This window comes from Canis lupus, chromosome 8, assembly GCF_003254725.2.
Source record: "Canis lupus dingo isolate Sandy chromosome 8, ASM325472v2, whole genome shotgun sequence".
Taxonomy (NCBI): Eukaryota; Metazoa; Chordata; class Mammalia; order Carnivora; family Canidae; genus Canis; species Canis lupus.
Window position 1 is genome coordinate 2,138,309 of NC_064250.1, and position 19,823 is coordinate 2,158,131.

General features: G+C 53.0%; 1 protein-coding gene across 5 annotated transcripts in view; it reads right to left on the reverse strand.

The window, feature by feature from the left end:
- The window catches only part of ITPK1 (inositol-tetrakisphosphate 1-kinase), a 180,785-nt gene extending 170,139 nt beyond the window's left edge, over positions 1-10,646 (reverse strand). For 3 of the 5 annotated variants that reach the window (XR_004818218.2, XR_004818215.2, XM_035720055.2), the window contains exons 1-2: positions 10,551-10,646; positions 9,867-10,098 (exon numbers count right to left, since the gene is read on the reverse strand). Coding sequence is in view for 3 of the 5 variants with exons in the window: in XM_035720055.2 (XP_035575948.1) it covers positions 9,867-9,961 (95 nt within the window). In the remaining 2 variants the exon portion in view is untranslated. The remainder of the gene's footprint in view (positions 1-9,866; positions 10,099-10,550) is intronic. The other 2 variants (XM_035720053.2, XM_035720054.2) reach the window with 2 other exon arrangements.
- Between the last annotated feature and the right edge of the window lie 9,177 nt (positions 10,647-19,823).

Sequence of the window (19,823 nt, forward strand, 5' to 3'; positions counted from 1 at the left end):
CTGAAGGAATCAATGGAGTGCTTTTTAAAAAGAAGATCACTGGGCCCACCCCAGACATTCGGGAACCTGCACGAACAGCCCAGGGTGGGCCAGATGTTTCCTCACCTCCACACCACAGCCCTCCACTATTGGATGGAAATAGGGTGCAAGGTAGAAATGAAAGCCAAGCTCTCAGTATCCACCTACCACACCCGGGCCCTCCCAGGAAGCAGTGAGAGGTACTCCTGGTCACTGACACTGTAGTACCTCCACACCACAAAAGGATCAGGAAGGGAGGAACCTGTCATTCCTGGGCTGGGCCACCAGAGATAGGTCAGAGGCCCCAGGCCCCAGCTTGGACAGGCAGGAGGGACCAGGGAGATGGCCTCCTGGGGAGAAGGGGGATCACTACCATTCATTATGCTTGGGCCATGCTCACTAGCCCTAGAGGCAGCTGTATTATGCCCACCTGACAGAGGAGCAGAGGCTGTGGGAGGCAGAGTGGCTTGTCCAGTCACCCAAGGCCAGTTGGGCAAGTCTTGCGCTCCGAGTTTACCACCATCCTCATCACCCACCACCCCCCTGGGCCCAGTAACTATACACAGAAAATGCTCAGGAAAGAACTCCTTGATTTGCTTCTCAAGTGGTTATCAAGCTAAGGGGACTCAGAGGCTACGTTCAAGATGCAGGTGAAGGCCACCTGGCAGGGCCGAAACAGCATGGTTCCAGGAGTCAACTAGCCACCAGAGTGAATCCCAGCTCTGCCACTCACAGCTGGGTGACCAGACAGGTCATCTCACCTCTCCCTGGGCCTCAGTGTTCTCATCTGGCACATGGAGACGCGTCACCCACGTGGGAGGGTCAATTCCCTACTGGAAGAGAGCATCTGACCTGGGGTAGGCTCTCACTACACTCTGATGTGAGCCACCGATCTGGGGAGGGAAGGGGGACATCACCACAGCCTTCTGAAGCACAGAGGGCTGTGTGGATGAGCTCCAAGGGTACAGACCTCTGATGGGAAGCCAACAGGCGTGCAGAGTAAACTGCAAAGTGAAGCACCACAGGCTGCACCACTGCCTCTGCCCCAGCCCCGGCCTGACAATCGACCTGACACCTGGCCAGGCCAGTCCCCAGGATCGTCTCCTGTGCAAAAGCTAGCTCTTGTCCAGCCTCAGGACCCACCTGTAAGTAATTCCACTACAAACCAGCAGCCAGAGACAAGAAAAGTTTAAAAGAGGAGAGAGGATTGCCCAAAAGGTAGCAACCAGCAAGCAGAGCCCAGTGGGCGTGTCTGAAGGAACACGAGTCCCAGAGGGACTCCCGGGACAGGCTGGCCCAGGAACCTTTATATCTGATGCCCTGTCGGAGAGGCCCTGTCTCCCAGAGACCACTTTCACCCATTTAACTCAGCAATTAGCATGCCTGACAGTTTTGGGGTGAGGCCTAGTAACACTGGGGAAGGGCGGTTTGGGTTTCTCAAAAGAGTCACCAGAGCACTGATGTTGAAATAGACTCCTAGCCCCCTGCTCTGAAGATTTTCAAAGGGGAGGGGAAGGCGGAAGGATGTGTATTTTTCACCACTGCCCCAGGTGCTTTTTTGTTGGGCAAGTTCGCAAACACTGGCCTAGAGGAAGGTAAATGTCTGCTAAAGAGGGCAAGCTTCTGAGGCTTCCATCCCCTACCCCCAGACCCCATCTGGAGAAGCCCAACCTGAGCTCTGGGAAAAGACAAAGGTCAGCCGGACCAGGGTCTACCAACAAGGGCCATAGGAAACCCACTCTCCGCCCCGCCCCCCTCCCCTCCCCAGGCAAGGCTCACAACTGTTCCTTCCTGAACACAAAGGCTGGTGTGGGCCAGACCAGAGGGAGCCTGCAGCCTCCAGCCCCGGGGGCCCCGAGAGCAAGGTGGGGCCAGGTCCACCCACCTGGCCCCCTATCATACCGCCAGGGAAAGAGGATACCGAGGACACTCTACTGCCCTCTTTGACCACCTGTCTAAAGTGGAAACCAGTCAGCCCTTCTCTAGACTGCCCACTGTCCACACAGAACCCCAGGTGATGGAGACAGGCCAGAGCATGTGGCCTCTGGGCAGCAAACAACACACACCCAACACTAGCTCCTCTGTTCTCAGCCTCTTTGGTTAAATGTGACCTCCTCGGAGAGGCTTCCTCTGACCACGCAGTGTTAGAGCGGCTGCAGCCACCCTTGCCGTGGCTCTCCTCTGTTCACAGGCTTCCCGGCACTAACTGCACTGTGTGCCAAATAAGTGCATCTGTGTGCAGACTTACCTTCATCTCCTCACCGAGCGTGTGGGTGCCTGAGGGCACGGACCAGCACGCAGCACAGGGCTGGCCGGCTGCCTGCTCAGGATATGCTCAGTGCAAAGAAGAATGAAGGAATGACGCCCAGGAGGCCCTTCCCAGCCTGGGCTCCCCTAATCTCCCCTCATCCCAGGGTTTCCTTCTGCCCAGAGCACTCTAGAGCCACAAGTGGCTTTTGGCTGAGCCACAGGGACATGGAAAAAGCTTCCAAACCGCCCCCCCCCCGCCGTCAGTTCCTTCCACTAAGAGATCATCTCTTGGGCTCCTATTCCTCGCGCTACCGGAGGCCCCGGGTTTCAACAGAGAACACATGTCTACAGAACAGCTCTCCAAGACAATGAGCAAGTCCAGAGAAAAAGAACAAACCTATCAGGGGCTGAAGATTCAGAGGGGGGGGGGCGGTAAAAAGCACCTCTCAGAAGCGGTCTTTGGGAGGAAGCTTAGCTTGTGTGTCCTTTTTATTTTTTCTTTCAAGATTTATTTACTTGAGAGAGAGAACAAGCAGAGGGAGGGGCAGTGAGAGAGGGAGAAGCGGGCTCCTCGCTGAGCAGGGATCCCGACAGAGGGGCTCGAGGGGCTCGATCCCAGGACCCCAGGGTCAAGACCCGAGCGGACGGCAGATGCTGAACCCACTGAGCCCGGCAGGCACCCCCTGACTGTAGGTCTGGATTTCTCATTCCAGGGCCAGCCCATGGCTCGGTGGTGGGCCCTGCCAGCCAGGCTGTCCTGAACACCAAGAGCGGTCCACAGGGTGGGACAGTTTCTGGCCATCCAGAGTGGGCCTGCAACTTCCTCTGAGGAGCCATTCTCAAATCCCCACAGACAGTGACAGATCTGCCCCCTGAGCCCTAAAAGCAGGGTGGGGGGAGGGAAGCTTCCTCAGAGCTGTCACAATCTTCAGCCTGGCACCATGACGGGGCCTACAGAAACCAGCCCAGGAGGCCCCGCTGGGGAAGTGCAGGCCACAGGGCAGCTGCTTTCAGAGGAAGCTTGCAGCAGCAAGACAGAGCATCAGCTGGAATTCAAACAGCCCAAGGGGAATGGCCTGGCTGCTCCCCATGAGGCGCCCTGGTCGTTACCTCTAGAGAAAGTGCTGTCTGAAAGGGGGCTTCAGCAGGCAGTGGGGAGGGCACACGGGAGCAGGCGAGCCCCCTTGCCACATCTCACTGTGTGACCTTGGACAAGCCACCTCACCTTACCAGACCTAGGTCTCCCTCTTGGGAACCCAACCCACACTCTCCCCAAGCAAGGCCACCCATGCTCAGGCCAGCTTCTTGAGGGCCAGTGGACAGGAAAGGCTAAGGTAGGCCAAATTCATGCAGGAAGGGATGGAGCAAGTGCACAGCTCCTCCGTGATGATGTGCTTTCTGAAATGAATCTTACTTTTTTTTTTTTTTTTGACATTTGTATTTATTCATGAGACTTAGAGAGAAGCAGAGACACAGGCAGAGGGAGAAGCAGGATCCCTGCAGGGAGCCTGATATGGGACTTGATCCTGGGACCCCGGGGTCACACCCTGAGCTAAAGGCAGACCTGAGCCACCAGGTGCCCCGAACCTTACTTTTGAAAAAGGAGGTACCAGAACATTCCCTCAAAAAGCGAGCTTACCAGTTGAATTCACAGTATGAGTGGGACAGAACCCCTCTTTACTTCTAACCATTGGGGGAACTGCACTCATGAGGCACTTTGCTAAGCATGTGCTGAATGCCCCAAGCCTGCTAACCCCATGGGAGACATAACCAGCGAGGGCAGGATGCATCGCCTGATGGTTAGGAATGAAAGTGCCAGCCTGCCGCCCAGGTGAGCCCAGCCCTGCACTGGTGCCTACCTAATTCAGTTGGCCCCACAATGGAAATAAGCCTCACTATCAAAAGAGAAATGCAGATCTAAAGTACCATCCCACCCATGCGTGCGGTCAAGATCAAACACGTGTGGGACTCCTGGGTGGCTCAGAGGTTGAGCGCCTGCCTTCAGCTCAGGGTGTGATCCTGGAGTCCCGAGATCGAGTCCCACTTCGGGCTCCCCGAAGGGAGCTTGCTTCTCCCTCTGCCTGTGTCTCATGGATAACTAAATAAAATAATAATTAAAAAAAAAAAGATCAAACATGTGTCCCGTGGGCTGTGCTGCGCAGGGTGTGGGTAACAAGCCCTCCCATTTGGGGTCACTTGTGAGCGGTGCCATCTCCCTGTGAGCAGCTTCAGAACTCCTGTGAAAAAGCAAATGTCTGTGCCCTTTGACCCTGCACTCACTCATCTGGCCACAGGCACCCAGGTGATGGGGCAGGGCACTCGCTGCCCCACTGTCCACACCGGCAGGGGCCGTGCAGAGAGCTGTACCACTCAGCCAGGAAAGAAATGAGGCAAGTGATATGGATCTGCCTCCCAATGAAGCAGAGATGTGCTACTTTCTCCAAGACACAGTGTTCCGTGAAACGAGCTGAGGCCAGAACTCGCATGTGCCTGTCTGCACAGAACACCTATAGGGAGAGGCTGCTGGTGACAGTTATCCCCGAGTGACAAGTGACGGGAACTCGGGAACCAGAAGGAAATGGACTTTTTACTGCATTCTTGCAGTCCTCTGATACTTTTTTTTAACATACGCATCTATTAAATACTCAAAAGATAAAGAAAACAATAGAAGTTACTAAAAATAGTAACACAACTGCTTATGAAGACTCAGCATTTATAAGAAACAGCACAAACTCATCTTGAATCTCCAAATTTAAAAAAAAAAAAAAAGGAAGGACCTTCTGGCATTAACAGAGTATTTTCTCAAGTCCTCATCTGTAGAAGAGGTGAGGGAGGCTCCCCTGCCTCCCGGGACTCCCGTGTTGAAGGAGAACATGAGATAGGACAGGGCCCGCCTTGGCCTGGTCTGACATCCCCACAAACCCCACACCCAGCACGGAGATCGGGGAGCACTCATCACGGGCTTCGGGGTCCCCCACAAACGGCCCAGACGCACAGCTCTACATCTACCAATGGCAAAGGTCCTGGGGTAGAAAGGCATCTGTCGACCAAAGCCCACTCACCCCTTCCTAGAGACAGCTATATGGACAGCCCAGCACCAAGCACCACTTACAAGGGTGCTAGCACGTCACACACCAGGCATCCCGACCCCTTTCATGTACTCAGCAACCCTGAGCTTCGTACCGCTAATATCCTCGCTTTGCATGGGGCAAACTGAGGTATGGCAGGCCCAGGGTCACACAGGCAGCCTGCTACCGAGCCAGGCCAGTGAACCAATAGGCAGCACTGTCCAGATGTACATCTTCTCCCACTGGATGTCCGGTTTCCTCCCCTGGAGTCAGGGAGAAAGCATTTCTTTGCAAGACTGAGTTATGGACAAACCTCAGGGCATGGGTGTGAAGGAAACACAGTCAGTACCTCCTCCCAGCCCTGCTCCTTGACGGGGTGCACATCCAGCCGTGAAGACAGAGAGCAATACCAACCCACAGATCAGGACCACTTAATCCTGGAACAGATCCTCCATCCTCCCTTGGAATCTCTGGTAAGAATTCCAGCCCAGAATGTTAAGCCATCCGAGCGCAGAGGGACCTTCGAGACACTCCCTCCCAAAGGAAGGAATGTAAGCTGCAGGAAGGGGCCTGGTGACACCCGGGTCCTCCCTGGCAGGCTCCCCAAGTCGGGTCGCCAGGGGAAAGTCCACGATGACAATGTGGTCCGAGACTGCTCCACAAACACACTTCCTGCAGACCTCATCGGTCCTGCTGGCCTCCAAGGCTCTCTAGGACAAGAACCTCACAGACATTCTTCTGTTCTTGGAGCCTCCAGGAAGCCCCAGCCTAACCTGGGCAGAGAAGAGACTTAACCAGGCAGCCGTGTCCTCCGGAGAGGAGGCCTCGTGACTGGGCCTGGAGAGAGCTGATGGGCTGCGCGGGTCTCTGCCTCCCACCCCCAGGAGTCGGCATCCCCTTCCCTCTGTCCCTGGGCTTCTGGGAGCCTGAATTGACATGAGGTGCCAGGAAGGCATTAAACAGGCAGCTAGGGACACCTGGGTGGCTCAGCAGTTGAGCGTCTGCCTTCAGCTCAGGGCATGATCCTGGTGTCCTGGGATCACGTCCTACATTGGGCTCCCTGCGAGGAGCCTGCTTCTCCCTCTGCCTCTGTCTCTCTCTGTCTCTCATGAATAAGTAAATAAAATCTTTTTTAAAAAAAGTAAATAAACAGGCAGCTAACATAAAGCAAAGACAGACAAAGGGCCACCCACATCTTACAGTCAAACGCCCCAGGAAGCCCTGTGACTTTCCACCCCTGCAGGTTCAGCTGCAGGCTAGAAAAGGGTGAAAAGTCAGTGAAAATGGAGAAGAGGCGCAGAAAACACAAAGAGGGACAGACGGGTGGGGCCAGCCAGCATTTCTGAAAGAAGACACTCACTGTGGAGAACTAAAAAGAATAAAAAATTAAAAACCTCCTCCAACACTTCCAACTACCAGCTTTCTTTCTTTACTTCCCCTTGGAAGTCCCTTCTGGGCCTCTTGATAAAGGCCCAGGGAGAGGGCGTGAGGGAACCTGCTCCAGGACTAGCAGAAGGGCAGGGAGGATGGCAGAGAAAAAGAGAACATAACCAGAGCCTCATCCGTGTCCCTGTCCCCAAGGGGGGGAAGAAGCGAAGGAGAGTGACGGGAACAGTACCACTAAAAACAAGCTGAGTCAAAGGCCCATCTGTCGACGAGGTAGCCGTCACTCTTAAGGTGCCCCAGGGGTGGGAAGGCCGGGCCCTTCTGCCTACCTAACACATCCCTGCAAGCTCGGGTACAAACCCCCTACCACCGCCACCGACGTGCGATTGCCCCCCCTCCCCCCACGCGCACGCACACAGAACAAGGCTGGACTCTGTGCTGGACTCTGCTTTGCAAGGAAAAGTGTCTCCCGGACTACAGGACAGCATCTGTACCCCTGGGAAGGTAAGAGGGGGTCTCTGCCTCAGTGTTGGAAGTGCTCAAGTAGAAAGTGCTTTCCGTGGGGGTCTCCGGGTCTCCCAGTTGGGCCTGATCTAGGAGTTCAACAAAAGGAACAGAAGTATGGCACCTGCCCCTCTCATGCCTGTCTCCCCATCTGTACAACAAAGGGACCTGGATGACATGATCTCCCTTCCTGCTCTAAGAGTGTTACAAGGCCTGACATTCAGCTAAACAGCTCATCTGGTCTATCCAAGTCATCCTCCGCTGACACTGCCCCAAACATTCAGAGCAGAGCTTCAAATCATTTTCAAACATTTCTGGGTTTTCTCATCAGAGAAAGTCACTGACAATTCATCATCCATCAAAACCAGAGCCTCGCACCCCTAGACGGTGAATGTCGACAACAGGACAGTGTCACCTCTGGGGCCACTAGAAATGACACCAACATTCATACCAAACAGAACAGCAGCCAAGGGCTCCAGCCACCCTGTCAAGAAGGGCAGCTTTCCGCACCCAGTCTAGAAACGTGGCCACTAGGGGGCGCTGCCCTGAAAGTAATAAAAAAGAAAAACTCTTTCTTGGTGTTTTCTTTTCCTTCTTAAGCTTCAGTGGCAAAATATCTAGATCTTCCCTAGTGAAAACACAAGTGGGGCTTCCTGAGGTTCCAGAATAGCCCAAGATCCTTTCTGCCTTCTCTTCGAAGCCAATATTCTGGCCAGAAGTAGTCATCCAGACTCTGAGGGCAAAAAACGTTTTTGGAGAAATTAAACCCCCATGCTGGACTTCCCCCCCGGAATGGTTGATATCAGAGTTTGCCCTGAACGCCCCTCCAGCCCCACTTAAAGGCAGGGGGAGTCTATGAGGAGGGAAAGGCAATCTGCAAGTCCAGCAGCAGGACCCAGCCCCAAGTCTGGGGGGGAACTGTTTTGCGAGAGGCTCCTAATTAGCAAGCAAAACATACCAGCCAGATGACAAGCCTCATGCTTTAGCTGCAGACACAGGATGACACAAATACAGACAGCTCTCAGTAGAAAAGGGTGCAAGGTATTAACTGGGATTTCCCAAGACTCAGATGACTGCAGGAGGAGCTCCAGGGCCTAACAGCAGAACAGGGTTTCAAAGATATGCCAAAGGGACTTCTCCACATTTCTTCGGTGTCTAAGGCACTTTTTCCATAACTGTGTGTGTGCGGTTGTGGTGCAACATTCAAGGGTCCTTTTCTAACGTTCCAAGGTCCTCAGACCCACTTCCAGAGTTCTAGCTGCAAATTCCTCCTGATTTCCTTGTGAATTCCCAGGCTGGTTGGCATGCCCTACCGACCATGAAATGAAAAGCTTGCTTTCTCCTAAGGAAGCCAGCCTGAGAAATGGCAGCCAACTCCATCCCCAGGCCAAGGGATGCAGAGCCAGGAGCTGTTTCATACAAGGTGCGCCCCTCCGGGTGCAGAGAACAGTGCCCTGAGGGTTTGCCCAGGGCAAAGGAGCAACAGGCCTTCGGGACAGGCAGGAGGGGCACTAAGGTGCCACAGGCTGGCAGGTGAAGGCCAGCTCAGACCCGCAGTGGCTCCGGTGCACCAGGAGATAAGGAAACCCAATTGTTCAATTCTGCAACATGTTTGGGGACCCAACAGGGACAAAAGTGCAAGTAGAACACATTTTCAAGAATCAAATCTACCAAGTGGAGATGCTGCATAACAAAAGGATTCCACCTAGACTTTGCAAAAGGCTAGGGGAACCAGATTCTCTTAGGCTTTGGGTAAGAACAGGCTTTAACTAACAGCTTCCCAGAGGCAAAGCTACTGTTGTACGGCCAAGGTGAGGAATTACCTGACCCAAGACTAGAGGCTGCCGTAATAGACTAGGAATGTGACCGTGTTAAAACACCACGAATCTCCACCACTGAGCACCAGCGGTGGGGGCGGGGGGGGGGGGTCAGGCAGAAGAAGGCCATGCATTCTACACCACATGCATTTACCTCCTCTGCACCAGCCACTCCCTGGCCATGGCCATGGGACCCCATGCGGGAGGACCCCACCTCTCTGCAGATCGCTCCCCCTTCTCAGACATGTGGCCCAGAATCACCACCCCGGTACCCCGGTCAATTCTCGGGGCTGGTGCGAGGCTCTAATGAGACAGCAAATCCGCACATACATGCCAAGTGTTGCTACTCGCCGCACACAGGCTTAACCCAGCGACATGCAGTGACAGCTCCAAGGGCTGCACACGCGGGGCGCACAGTAGGTGTCCGCAAACCTACAAACGGCGGTGCCCTTCTCCCCGGGAAGGGAAGGGAAGGGAAGGGAAGGGAAGGGAAGGGAAGGGAAGGGAGGAAGAAAAACCCTTCAGTCCAAAAGTAGCCGCCAGCCACACGCAGACAGCGTGGGCTCCCGGACCCCCCGGTCCCTCCTCCACCTTCAGCGGCGTCCCCAGCGCGCTCGGGCACGGGGGCTTCCCACCCGGGGTCGCGGCGCACCTGAGCGCCGGGTCCCGCCAACCGCCCGTCCGGGCCGCCGCAGCCACCTGGCCGCTCGGCCTCCCCGTCCCCGCGCACCGCGCCTCGCGGGCCCCCGGCCTCCCCGGCAGCCGCCACGGCCGAGCGGGGCTCGTGCCGGCGCTCCCCGGGGCCGGGCCCCGTCCTCCTGACCTGCACAGCTCGGCGAAGGCCTGGAAATTCAGCTTCTTGATTTTCTTCTCGCTCAGCCAGTAGCCAACTCTCTTCCCCTTCAGAAACGTCTGCATCTTCTTCCTCGGGCGGGGAGCTCGGGTCCGGAGGAAATCGCCCACAGGCCGAGCGTGGCGGCCCCGGCGTGCGCCGCGAGCGTGCGGGCACCTCCTCCGGCGGCGGGGACGCGGAACGGGGCTCGGGGCGCGCAGTCCTGCCGGGAGGGGCGGGGCGGGGCGGGGCGGGGCCGGGCCGGCGGGGCGGGGCGGGGCGGAGGGAGCGGCGCTCAGCGCGGCGGGCCACTGGCTGCCGCCGCCGCCGCCCACGCCCCCGCCGCCCGCCGCCCGCCGCCCGCCGCCCGCGGGGCTCGCCTGCGCGCCCGACCGCCGGAGCCCGAAGGAGCCCGAAGGAGCCCGAAGCCCGGGAGCCCGGAGCCCGCGGGCCGCGCCGCACGCCCCCCGCCCCCGCCCCCGCCCCCCGCGGCGCCGGCGCAGGCCCGGCCCCGCGCCCCTCCAGGCCCCTCCTCCCCGCCCTCGGTCCGCGCCCGCGGCCCGCACCCCAGCCCCTTCCCCGCGCGCTCGGACCCCGGCGGGGCGCACGCGGCCGCCCGCGCACCCCCGCCCCCGCCCCCGCCCCCGCCCCCGCCGCCCGGGCCGCCGTCCTCACCCGCCGCCGCCGCCTCCTCGCCCTCGTCCCCGCGCGCAGCCGGAGCCCCGGCCGCCCCCGGCCCCGCCCCGCCGCCGCCGCGCTGACCCGGCCGGCCGGCCCGCTGGACCCCGCCGGGGCGGAGGAAGGGCCGCGGCGCCGGCCGCCAGGGGGCAGCGCCGCCCTCCGCCTCCGCCCCCGCCCCCGCCCCGCCCCCGCCTCTTAAAGGCGCCGCGCCCTCCCGGCCTGGCTCTCTGCGGCGTGCTGGCGTCGGGCCCAGGCGGGGGGCTTCGCGGCCGGGGGCGCGGGGCGGGGGGAGGCGGCCACGGCCGCGGGGCCGTTGCCCTTTAAAGGGGCGAGAGGAGCCCTGCGGCGGGCGTCCTCCGCCTGCCCTTGGGAGGGTCTTCAGTCTAAAGCATCCCTGTGCCCCCAGCCGTACTCAGCGCCCCCCGCCCGGCGGCTTCCCGGGAACTGCAGCGGGGGGCGGATGCGGACGTTGGCTGAGGTCGTCTCTCTCCCCTGGAGGAGGCCGACCCGGGCCAGGCCGAGGGGGCTCCCGGGGCTGATGCCCTGGACGCCCGGGGCCTGCTAAGACTGAGGATGGACTGACTCCCTCTCTGGGTCCCCTCCAGCGAGTGGGGACGGGGCGGTCCTAGCGGCATCCAAAATAGGGGTGGAGCCCTCTCCAGAGACCCATTGCTTGTGGACTGCAAGTCCGCGGTAGCCTCAGTGCCTTTGATTCACTGAACCCTGCCCTGCCCTGCCCTGCCCTGCCCTGCCGCGCCCTGGCCCGTGGGGCAGTAGAGGAGCATCCAGCCTTCGAGAGCTCCGGGTTTGGGAGGAGAAGACTTCTCTCCTCAGGCTTAGGCTCTGGCAGGAAAAATGAATGAAGGGGCGGGGCTCAAAGTTTCCGGAGAGACTTTGAAGCTGGCCTGGGAAGATGAGGGAGGCTTTGGTAGGCCTAAGAAGGGAACTGAAGTAGGAGGAAAGAACCAAGTTGTTAGGAATGACACCTCCTTGACCAAACTTGAGCTCATTCTCTAAGGCCCAGACCCAGGGGCCTGCCTTCTTCCCCTAGCTACACGTCCCCCACTCTTCTCACAGTGGTCCTCCAAGTTGCAACTAGGAGAGGCTTGTCCGCCCTGAGGCTTCAGGAGCCATCACACATGTCCACTGCCCGCACCTTCCACCTCTCGGAGTACTTGCTCCGAGAAATACCCAGAAAGAATACTTAGGGGAAGTATTTCTTGCTGTGTGACCTTGCAGTCTGCTTAGACTCTCTGGACCTCCAGAGCTCTATCTTAACCTCGAGAGATAAGCCCTGTCTCTTGAGAGCACTTGAAACTGCAAAAAAGTAGTGGTTGTAGGGTCTAAAATGTATGATTTTGTGGGGTGTGGGGCGACAGAGAGACCGCAAAAGTAGATATGTCTCTCATGTAGTGGGAAGAACGGTCTTTGGCTTCTCTAGTTCAGCTCCTCCCAGCTTGGACAAGTCACTGTAGCCTTCCAAGCTTCAAGGTAGGGAAAGTAGTGCTTGCCTTAAAGATTGCAGTGAGGATGAGAACCGGGTAATGGGCTGGTCCTCAGTGAACCTTCAGAAACGGGGCTTGCTACTGGCTCATCTGAGGACTCTTAACTTGAGGCCCAGCTAAGAGCCCACCCCACCCCCGGGCTTCAGGAACCCCTACAGCTGCCAGAAATTATGTACATAATAATGGCTTTTCACAAACTCTGGGGCTCCAGATTTGCCCCAAAAATTGAGTCACTAATTATTCCAACTTACTTTCTTATCAATGAGGGAATGGGCCCAGAGAGGGAAGGGGATTTGCCCAAGGTCACCAAGCAAGTAGAAAAGGTTGCATCCCAGGGCCAAGGGGCCTCCCACATCACAGTCCTTCTGGAGGTAGGAGGGCAGTGAGTGGGGGGGGAAGGTTCTGAGAAGTGGACCACTGCCTAAGGTATAGCCAGATCCTTCCTATGCACTGGTGAGACCAGGGATCCACACGCATTTCTCGGGACCCCTGGGCAGGTGCTGGCCTCAAGCCTCCTCTCCATTGAGAATGGGAACTTCAGTGGTTTTTTATCTGTGTTACAAGATCTCAGTCCTGCCATGGAGGGGAGGCTCTGTGGCTAGAACCACCCTTCACAGCTGCCCACTTGGACTACAGGAGGGAACCGTTTTGCTTACCCCACTCCAGCCTAAGCAATCAATCAGTCTTTGGATGGGAGCTGACCCTAGGGAGGGACATGACCTTGGGGCAAGTATTTCTCAATTTATTACTTCCTCCACCACTTCCATCAACCCTTCCCTCCTTGTCTGTCCCCTGTAGTCCCAGCTAGTCTGTTCTCCACTCTTCAGCCAGAACAATATTCAGAAAGCAAATCCACTATATTTGGAATAAAGCCAAAATTCCTTTTTTTTTTTTTTTAAGATTTTATTTATTTATTTGAGAAACAGGGAGAGACAGCAAGAGAGAGCAGGAGCTGGGACAGAAGTAGAGGGAGAGGGAGAAGCAAACTCCCCTCCAAGTAAGGAGCTCGATGTGAGACTCAATACCAGAACCCTGAGATCATTACCTGAGCCAAAGACAGATGCTCAACCAACTGAGCCACCCAGATGCCCCCAAACCAAAACTCCTTGACAAGACCACCGCCTCCCAGCCTCATCTCCCACCAAGTTTCCCCCACCCTGCCCCCACTATTCTAGCCTCTGTGATCCCTTCTGTCCCTAGGACCCTTAGACATCCAGTCCATTTTTCTGGTATGCTCTTCTCTCTTTTTGCTTATTAGCTCATCCACCAGCTCCCAGCCCAGGGGTCCCTTTCTGGCATCCCAACCGTCTAGTTCCCTACACTTTCAATGATCAGGATGATAATCATACTTGAACTCTTACTTGGGCTGAGTACTTGACTAATGTTTGTCCACCACTAACTGTGAGCCCCTTGTGTGCAAGCACTGTGTTTGTTTTTCTCTTGCCATTGAATGTGTCTGATAACACAATAGTTTATAATTACTGGCTGAAAGTCTGGGTTCTCTGATGCTTCTAACAGTGCCCTGCACGAAGTACTTATAAAAGTGATCAGATAGACATGCCTGGGTGGCTCAGTTGATTAAGTGGCTGACTTCAGCTCAGGTCATGATCCCAGAGTCCTGAGATTGGATTGAGCCCTGTCTCCCTGCTCAGTGAGGAGTCTACTTCTCCCTCTGCCCCTTCCCCCATGCGGGGAGGGGAGGCGGTGCTTGCTCTCTTTCAGATAAATAATAATCCAAAAGAAAAAAAAAGAAAGAAAGAAAAAAGAAAAGCGATTGGATAAATGTCAGGTTAGTCCTCCCAGGCAGTCCATTACCTCTCTTGAGGTAGGAGGCAAAAGTGGAAAAACTCCAGAGCAGGAATATGGAGACATCCACATTCCCTCTGGGAGGCAGATGGACCATTAAGGGATTAAATGGGCTATTGTGTGTCCAGGGCCTGTGGCCATCTGGGAAAGGATTATTCCAGCCTGGAAGAGGAGCTATAGTTGAGGGAGGGCCTTGGGGAGGACAGGCACTCATGTGGGGTAGAAGTTGGCCACCTGGGAAGCCCTCCTAACCCCAGTCCTTCTGGGGGAGAGGCAGGCTTTGGGAAGTGAGACAATGGAGTGATTGAAGCTTCAGATCTAGGATATGGCTGATGACATTGAGCAATCTTCTTAACCTCTCTGAGCCTTGTTTACCTCGTCTGAGAACCAAAAGATGGTGTCTATTAGTAGGAGACTGGTGAGGAAAGTTTGGCACAAGTAATTAAATGCGCTAGTTGAAGATGCAGCCAGCCTGGCATAACCATTTATTATCTGTGTGACTGTGGGCAAATTAATAAATCTGTGTGAGCCTCAGCTCTATAATCTATTAAATGGGAAACAAAAAATAAATAATTTAGAAATAAAATAAGGGGCGCCTGGAGTGGCTCAGCTGGTTAAGCGTTAACTCTGGGTTTCAGCTCAGGTCATAATCTCAGGGTCAAGAGGTCAAGTCCCATGTCAGTCTCCATGCTCAGCACCAACTCAGCTTGAGATTCTCTCTCTCCTCTGCAACCCCACTGCTCCTACTCTTGCTCTCTCTCTCCCTCTCCCTCCCTCTCTCTCTCTCTCTCTCTCTCTTTCTCCCTCTCAAGTAAATAAATATATCTTTAAAAAATAAAATAAGGGACCCCTGGGTGGCTCAGCAGTTGAGTGTCTGCCTTCAGCTCAGGGTGTGATCTCGGGGTTCGGCATCAAGTCCCATATCGGGCTCCCTGTGAGGAGCCTGCTTTTCTCTCTGCCTCTCTCTCTGTGTCTCTCATGAATAAATAAATAAGTAAAATCTTGAAATAAATAATAAAATAAAATAAAATAAAATAAAATAAAATAAAATAAAATAAAATAAAATAAAAAAGGGGCTCCTGGGTGGCTCAGTCAGTTAAGCATTGACTCTTAGTTTTGGCTTGGGTCATGATTGCAGAGTTGTGAGATCAAACCCCCCATCAGGCTCCATGCTCAGCGGGGAGTCTTCTTAAGATTCTGTCTCCCTAAAAAAAAAAAAAAAAAAAAAAAAGATTCTGTCTCCCTCTACTCTTCCCCACCCCACTGCTGCTCTCAATCACGTGTGCTCTCTCTAGCTGTCAAATAAATAAATAAAATCTTTAAAAATAAAATAAATGGGAATGACTATCAACACTAGTTCATAAGATTGTTAGAGGCTTAAAGGGGTGTAAATGTGTAAAGGACTATAAATTTGTAAAGGAGCTAAATCCATGAAGGGCTGTATCAGGCATGCCTTATGAGTGCTAGCCACCACTGTGCTGCCGTTACTACATCATCCATGTGATGGATCTCTGCGGACATTAAAATAATTAAATAGAGGGGCACCCAGCTGGCTCAGTTGGTAGAGTATACAACTCTTGATCTCAGGGTCATTGAGTTCAAGCCCCACCCTGAGTGTGGAGCCTACCTAATTAAAATTGTCATTATCAACCAATAGAATATTAGTTCGTCCATTCATTCACTAAACATTTATTAAGCACCTACTATTTGTGGGGCACTCTTCTAGACACTAGGGATGCCACCGTGATGAAAACTGCAAAAATCTCTATTCTTGTGGAAACTATATTCTCCTGGAATGGACAAAGGACATGCAAAATAAGTAAATAAGTTGTGTAATGTATTACACAAGGGATACATGCCACAAACAAGCAATTAGGCATACTGAAGGAGACAGGAAATGGTGGATTGTGATCTTAATTGAGTGGTCGGGGTAAATCCCACTGGAAGGCAACATTTGAGCAAAAAGTGACAAAGGTGAGCAAAAAGGCATGCAGATATCTGGGGTAAGAGCTCTCAGGTACAGGAACAGCAAATGCCCTAAAATAGGCTTGGGCCTGGGTATTGACAAGGGACAGTTGGGGGGCCAGTCTGGCTGGAGCCAAATGTCAGAGGGGGAGTTAAGAGGAAAACCCAGAGAAAGAAGAGCCAGTTCACGTATGGCTCATGGGCCACTGTGAGAAGGGCCTTGTACTCCAAATAAGATAGGATTCCTTGGGGCACCTAGGTGGCTCAGTGGTTGAGCATCTGCCTTTGGCTCAGGGCATGATCCTGGGGTCCTGGGATCGAGTCCCGAATTGGGCTCCCCACATGGAGCCTGCTTCTCCCTCTGCCTATGTCTCTGCTTCTCTCTGTATGTCTCTCATACATACATATACATACATACATAACTATATGTATACATATGTATACATACATATGTATGTATGTAAGACAGATTCTTTGAAGGAGCACCTTGTCTGGTTTCCCCAGGGTGCTGTGGCCATGTGCAGGAGAGACTGAGTGGAGCAGTAAGGATGGCCCAGAGAGACCAGTTAGGATTCATTTGCAATAATCTGGGCAGGTAATGATGGTAGCTCAGACCTAGGCATAGCGCGGGAGGCAGTAAGAAGCAGTCACTTTCCAGATATTGCTTGAAGGAAGGTCGGTGGGATTTGCCGGTAAGTGGGATATGGACAGCAAGACAGAAATCATGGATGTCTGAGGTTTCTGGCTTGGGAAGCTGTAAAAATGAAACTTCCAACAACTGAAACGGGGAAGACAGCAGGAGGTGAGGGGTTGGGAATTACACTGGAAGTCCTATTTGAACAGTTTAGGTTTGAAACATTTGTCTGACATCTGAGAGATGTCAAGTAGGCCATTTGATAAGATTCAGGAGCATGACTCAAGCTACAGATATAAAATCAGGAGTGGTCAGCACTGAGCTGGTACTGCAAGCCATGAGCCTGGGTGAGGTCACCAAGGACGTAGGCGTAGGTAAAGTTCAAGGATGGACTTCAGGGGTATGACAGTGTTCAGAGGTCTGGGGGGAGCAGAGGCACCAGGAAAATGCTGAAGAGACAGGAGGAAAACCAGGAGAGTCTCAGCCCTGGGAGCCACATGAGGGAAGTGCTCCAGGAGGAAGGAGCAATCAGCAAGTGGCACAACAGAAAGACGGACAGATGGCCTTGGACCTGACAATGGGAAATCATTGGTGGCCTTCATAAGATGGAATATGGAAGAGTCTCTCAGATACATTAAGCCAAAAACAAAACAAAGCAAGTGCAATTCAGTATAGACAGTAGGCTGCCACCTAGTAAAAAAGTAGGGAACCACATGGCTTATGTATGCGTATATAGACAGAAAATGTCTTGTTTTTGTAAAGGTACACAAGAAACCATTAACAGTGGCTGCCTTTGGGGAGAGGAACTGGGAGAATGAGGTCCTTGCAGTGATAGAGATCTCATATTACACTGCATATTTGTTTGGCAATCAAAGTATTTTTCAGCAAACATGTATTACTTTTTCAATTAAAAATAGTTACAGAAAGGAAAATCACATGACTATTATGAAATGAGAAAATACATAGTGTTGGCACATGGCAGATTCCCAGTAACTGTCCGTTCCCTATTGAAAGGCACTTCTGTAGGTTGGCTTGACCTTCACCAAGCTGAAAATGAATCAGAATTATCTTCCAGTACCCATCTTTTTTAGAATAACATTTTCTAATAGAACCACATTAGCATTATCATACTTTAAAACATGAAAAATATGGGGCATCTGGCTGGCTCAGGCCATTAAGTGTCTGACTCTTAATCTCAGCTCACGTCTTGATTTCAAGGTCATGAGTTCAAGCCCTGCATTGTGCTCCACACTAGGTGGGAGCCTACTTTTTAAAAAATTAAAAACTATGGGATCCCTGGGTGGCGCAGCGGTTTAGCGCCTGCCTTTGGCCCAGGGTGCGATCCTGGAGACCCGGGATCGAATCCCACGTCAGGCTCCTGGTGCATGGAGCCTGCTTCTCCCTCTGCCTGTGTCTCTGCCCCTCTCTCTCTCTCTCTCTGTGACTACCATAAATAAATAAAAAATATTAAAAAAAAAAAAAGTTTAAAAAAATTAAAAACTAAATGAAGGGACACCTGGGTAGCTCAACGGCTGAGCATCTGCCTTTGGCTCAGGGCATGGTCCTGGGGTCCTGGGATCGAGTCCCCACATGAGGCTCCCCGCAGGAAGTCTGCTTCTCCCTCTGCCTGTGTCTCTGCCTCTCTCTGTGTGTCTCTCATGAAAAAATAAATAAATAAGATATTTTTAAAAAGAGAAAAAACTAGATAAGGTGAGGCCCAGTGGGGCCTGAACCCCATGCTGGGTTTTTCCTGCTCTTTTCTGCTACTGTGGGAAGTGGCAAAGAGGGGTGGAGGGCAGGAACTTCAAGATCTCCACAGGAAAGAAGGAAGGAAATACTCACAGAAGCAAACCAGTGAAATCCAATTTTGAAATGCAGCTAGCTGCAGCCACACACCCTTTATCCAGGCTCATAAACCGAGGCAGAGGGAGCAGTAGCCAGCTCTGCCTGCAAGCCAAGCAGAGCTGAGCTCCAAGGATTGCCAGGCCAGGGCCTCCCTGGGCCGTGCTAGTTCTCTACTTACAACATAAGATTCAAAGCCAAAGTAGCAAAAAAAAAAAAAAGAAAGAAAGAAAGAAAAGAAATGAAATGAAAAAGAAAAAGAAAGAAAGAAAAAAAGAAAGCAGTGACCAGGCCTCAGTGTGGGCATTTGTCTCCATGAAATCATGCCCCCTTCCATGATATCTGCTCCCCTTCCAAGGCCTGGGAAATGTCCCTCTGAAAAACCATCAGTTCCCTCCATGCCAGACGTTTAGTGACATTCCTTTAGTCCTCTGTGGCACTTAGAAAACATAGCTATTGACTAACTATATTAAGAAATGCCATCCACAGCCCACCCTTGGCAGCCCCATGAGCCCCAGTGACGTCCACTCTCTGGGGTCATGGGGAAAGAGGCCCCTGGTGGCCTCTCGAGTCCTAAATTGCTTTTCCTGGCACGGTCCCGCCCTCTGGGCTCTGCCAGACAGGGAACTGCAGAGGGACCTTGCTTTACCAGAAATCTAAATTAAAACAGAAAAAAAGAAGGAAAGGAAGAAAGGAAGAAAGGAAGAAAAGAAAGAAAGAAAGAAAGAAAGAAAGAAAGAAAGAAAGAAAGAAAAGAAAAGAAGAGAAGAGAAAAGAAAAGACAGACAAGTTCACAGCACATGTACCTCAATGGTTGATGCTTTCCCAGCAACCGCTCCACTTGTGTCTAAAATATGACTCCATCTACTGTGCTGTTTCTCAAACGCCACTTTCAAGCACACATCAGTTGCAGAAAGGGAAGCATTACCCGCACGTGACACAAGAGCGTGTGCTTCTTCCACTTGAATGAGCACAAGGATCACTTGGAGTCTTATTGAAGTACATGTTTTGATTCACTGGGCCTGGGGATGCAGGCTGGGATCCAGAATGTCTAGCAAGTGCTGTTGCTGGTCCACAGGTGACTTTGACCGGCAAAATACTAGCAACTATAATAAGACACAAATGCAGTGATTCCCTGGCTGCACATTAGAATCACTGAAGAGCTTTTAAAAACAAATACCTCTTTCTGTACCCCACCCCAGACCAATGGATCAGAATTTCTACGTGGAGGGAGAGTCAGACTCAGAAAATAAACAAGAGCAGCAACTTGCATGCACCAGTGATGACAATGAAATGAAAGTACAATTCTTAAGATCATCTGTTCCTAAGATCAACATAAAGAAATGCAAGAAATGAAACAGTCTGCCCACAGATACTTGGATGCACATAGGGATTGAGAACTATTGAACTAAACTCAGCACATAGTGAGAAATGAATCATAAAATCATTATCATTGTTTATAATCAGGTACCCAGTATTCTTTACCGTTAAAAAAAATAAATGCACTTATCATGA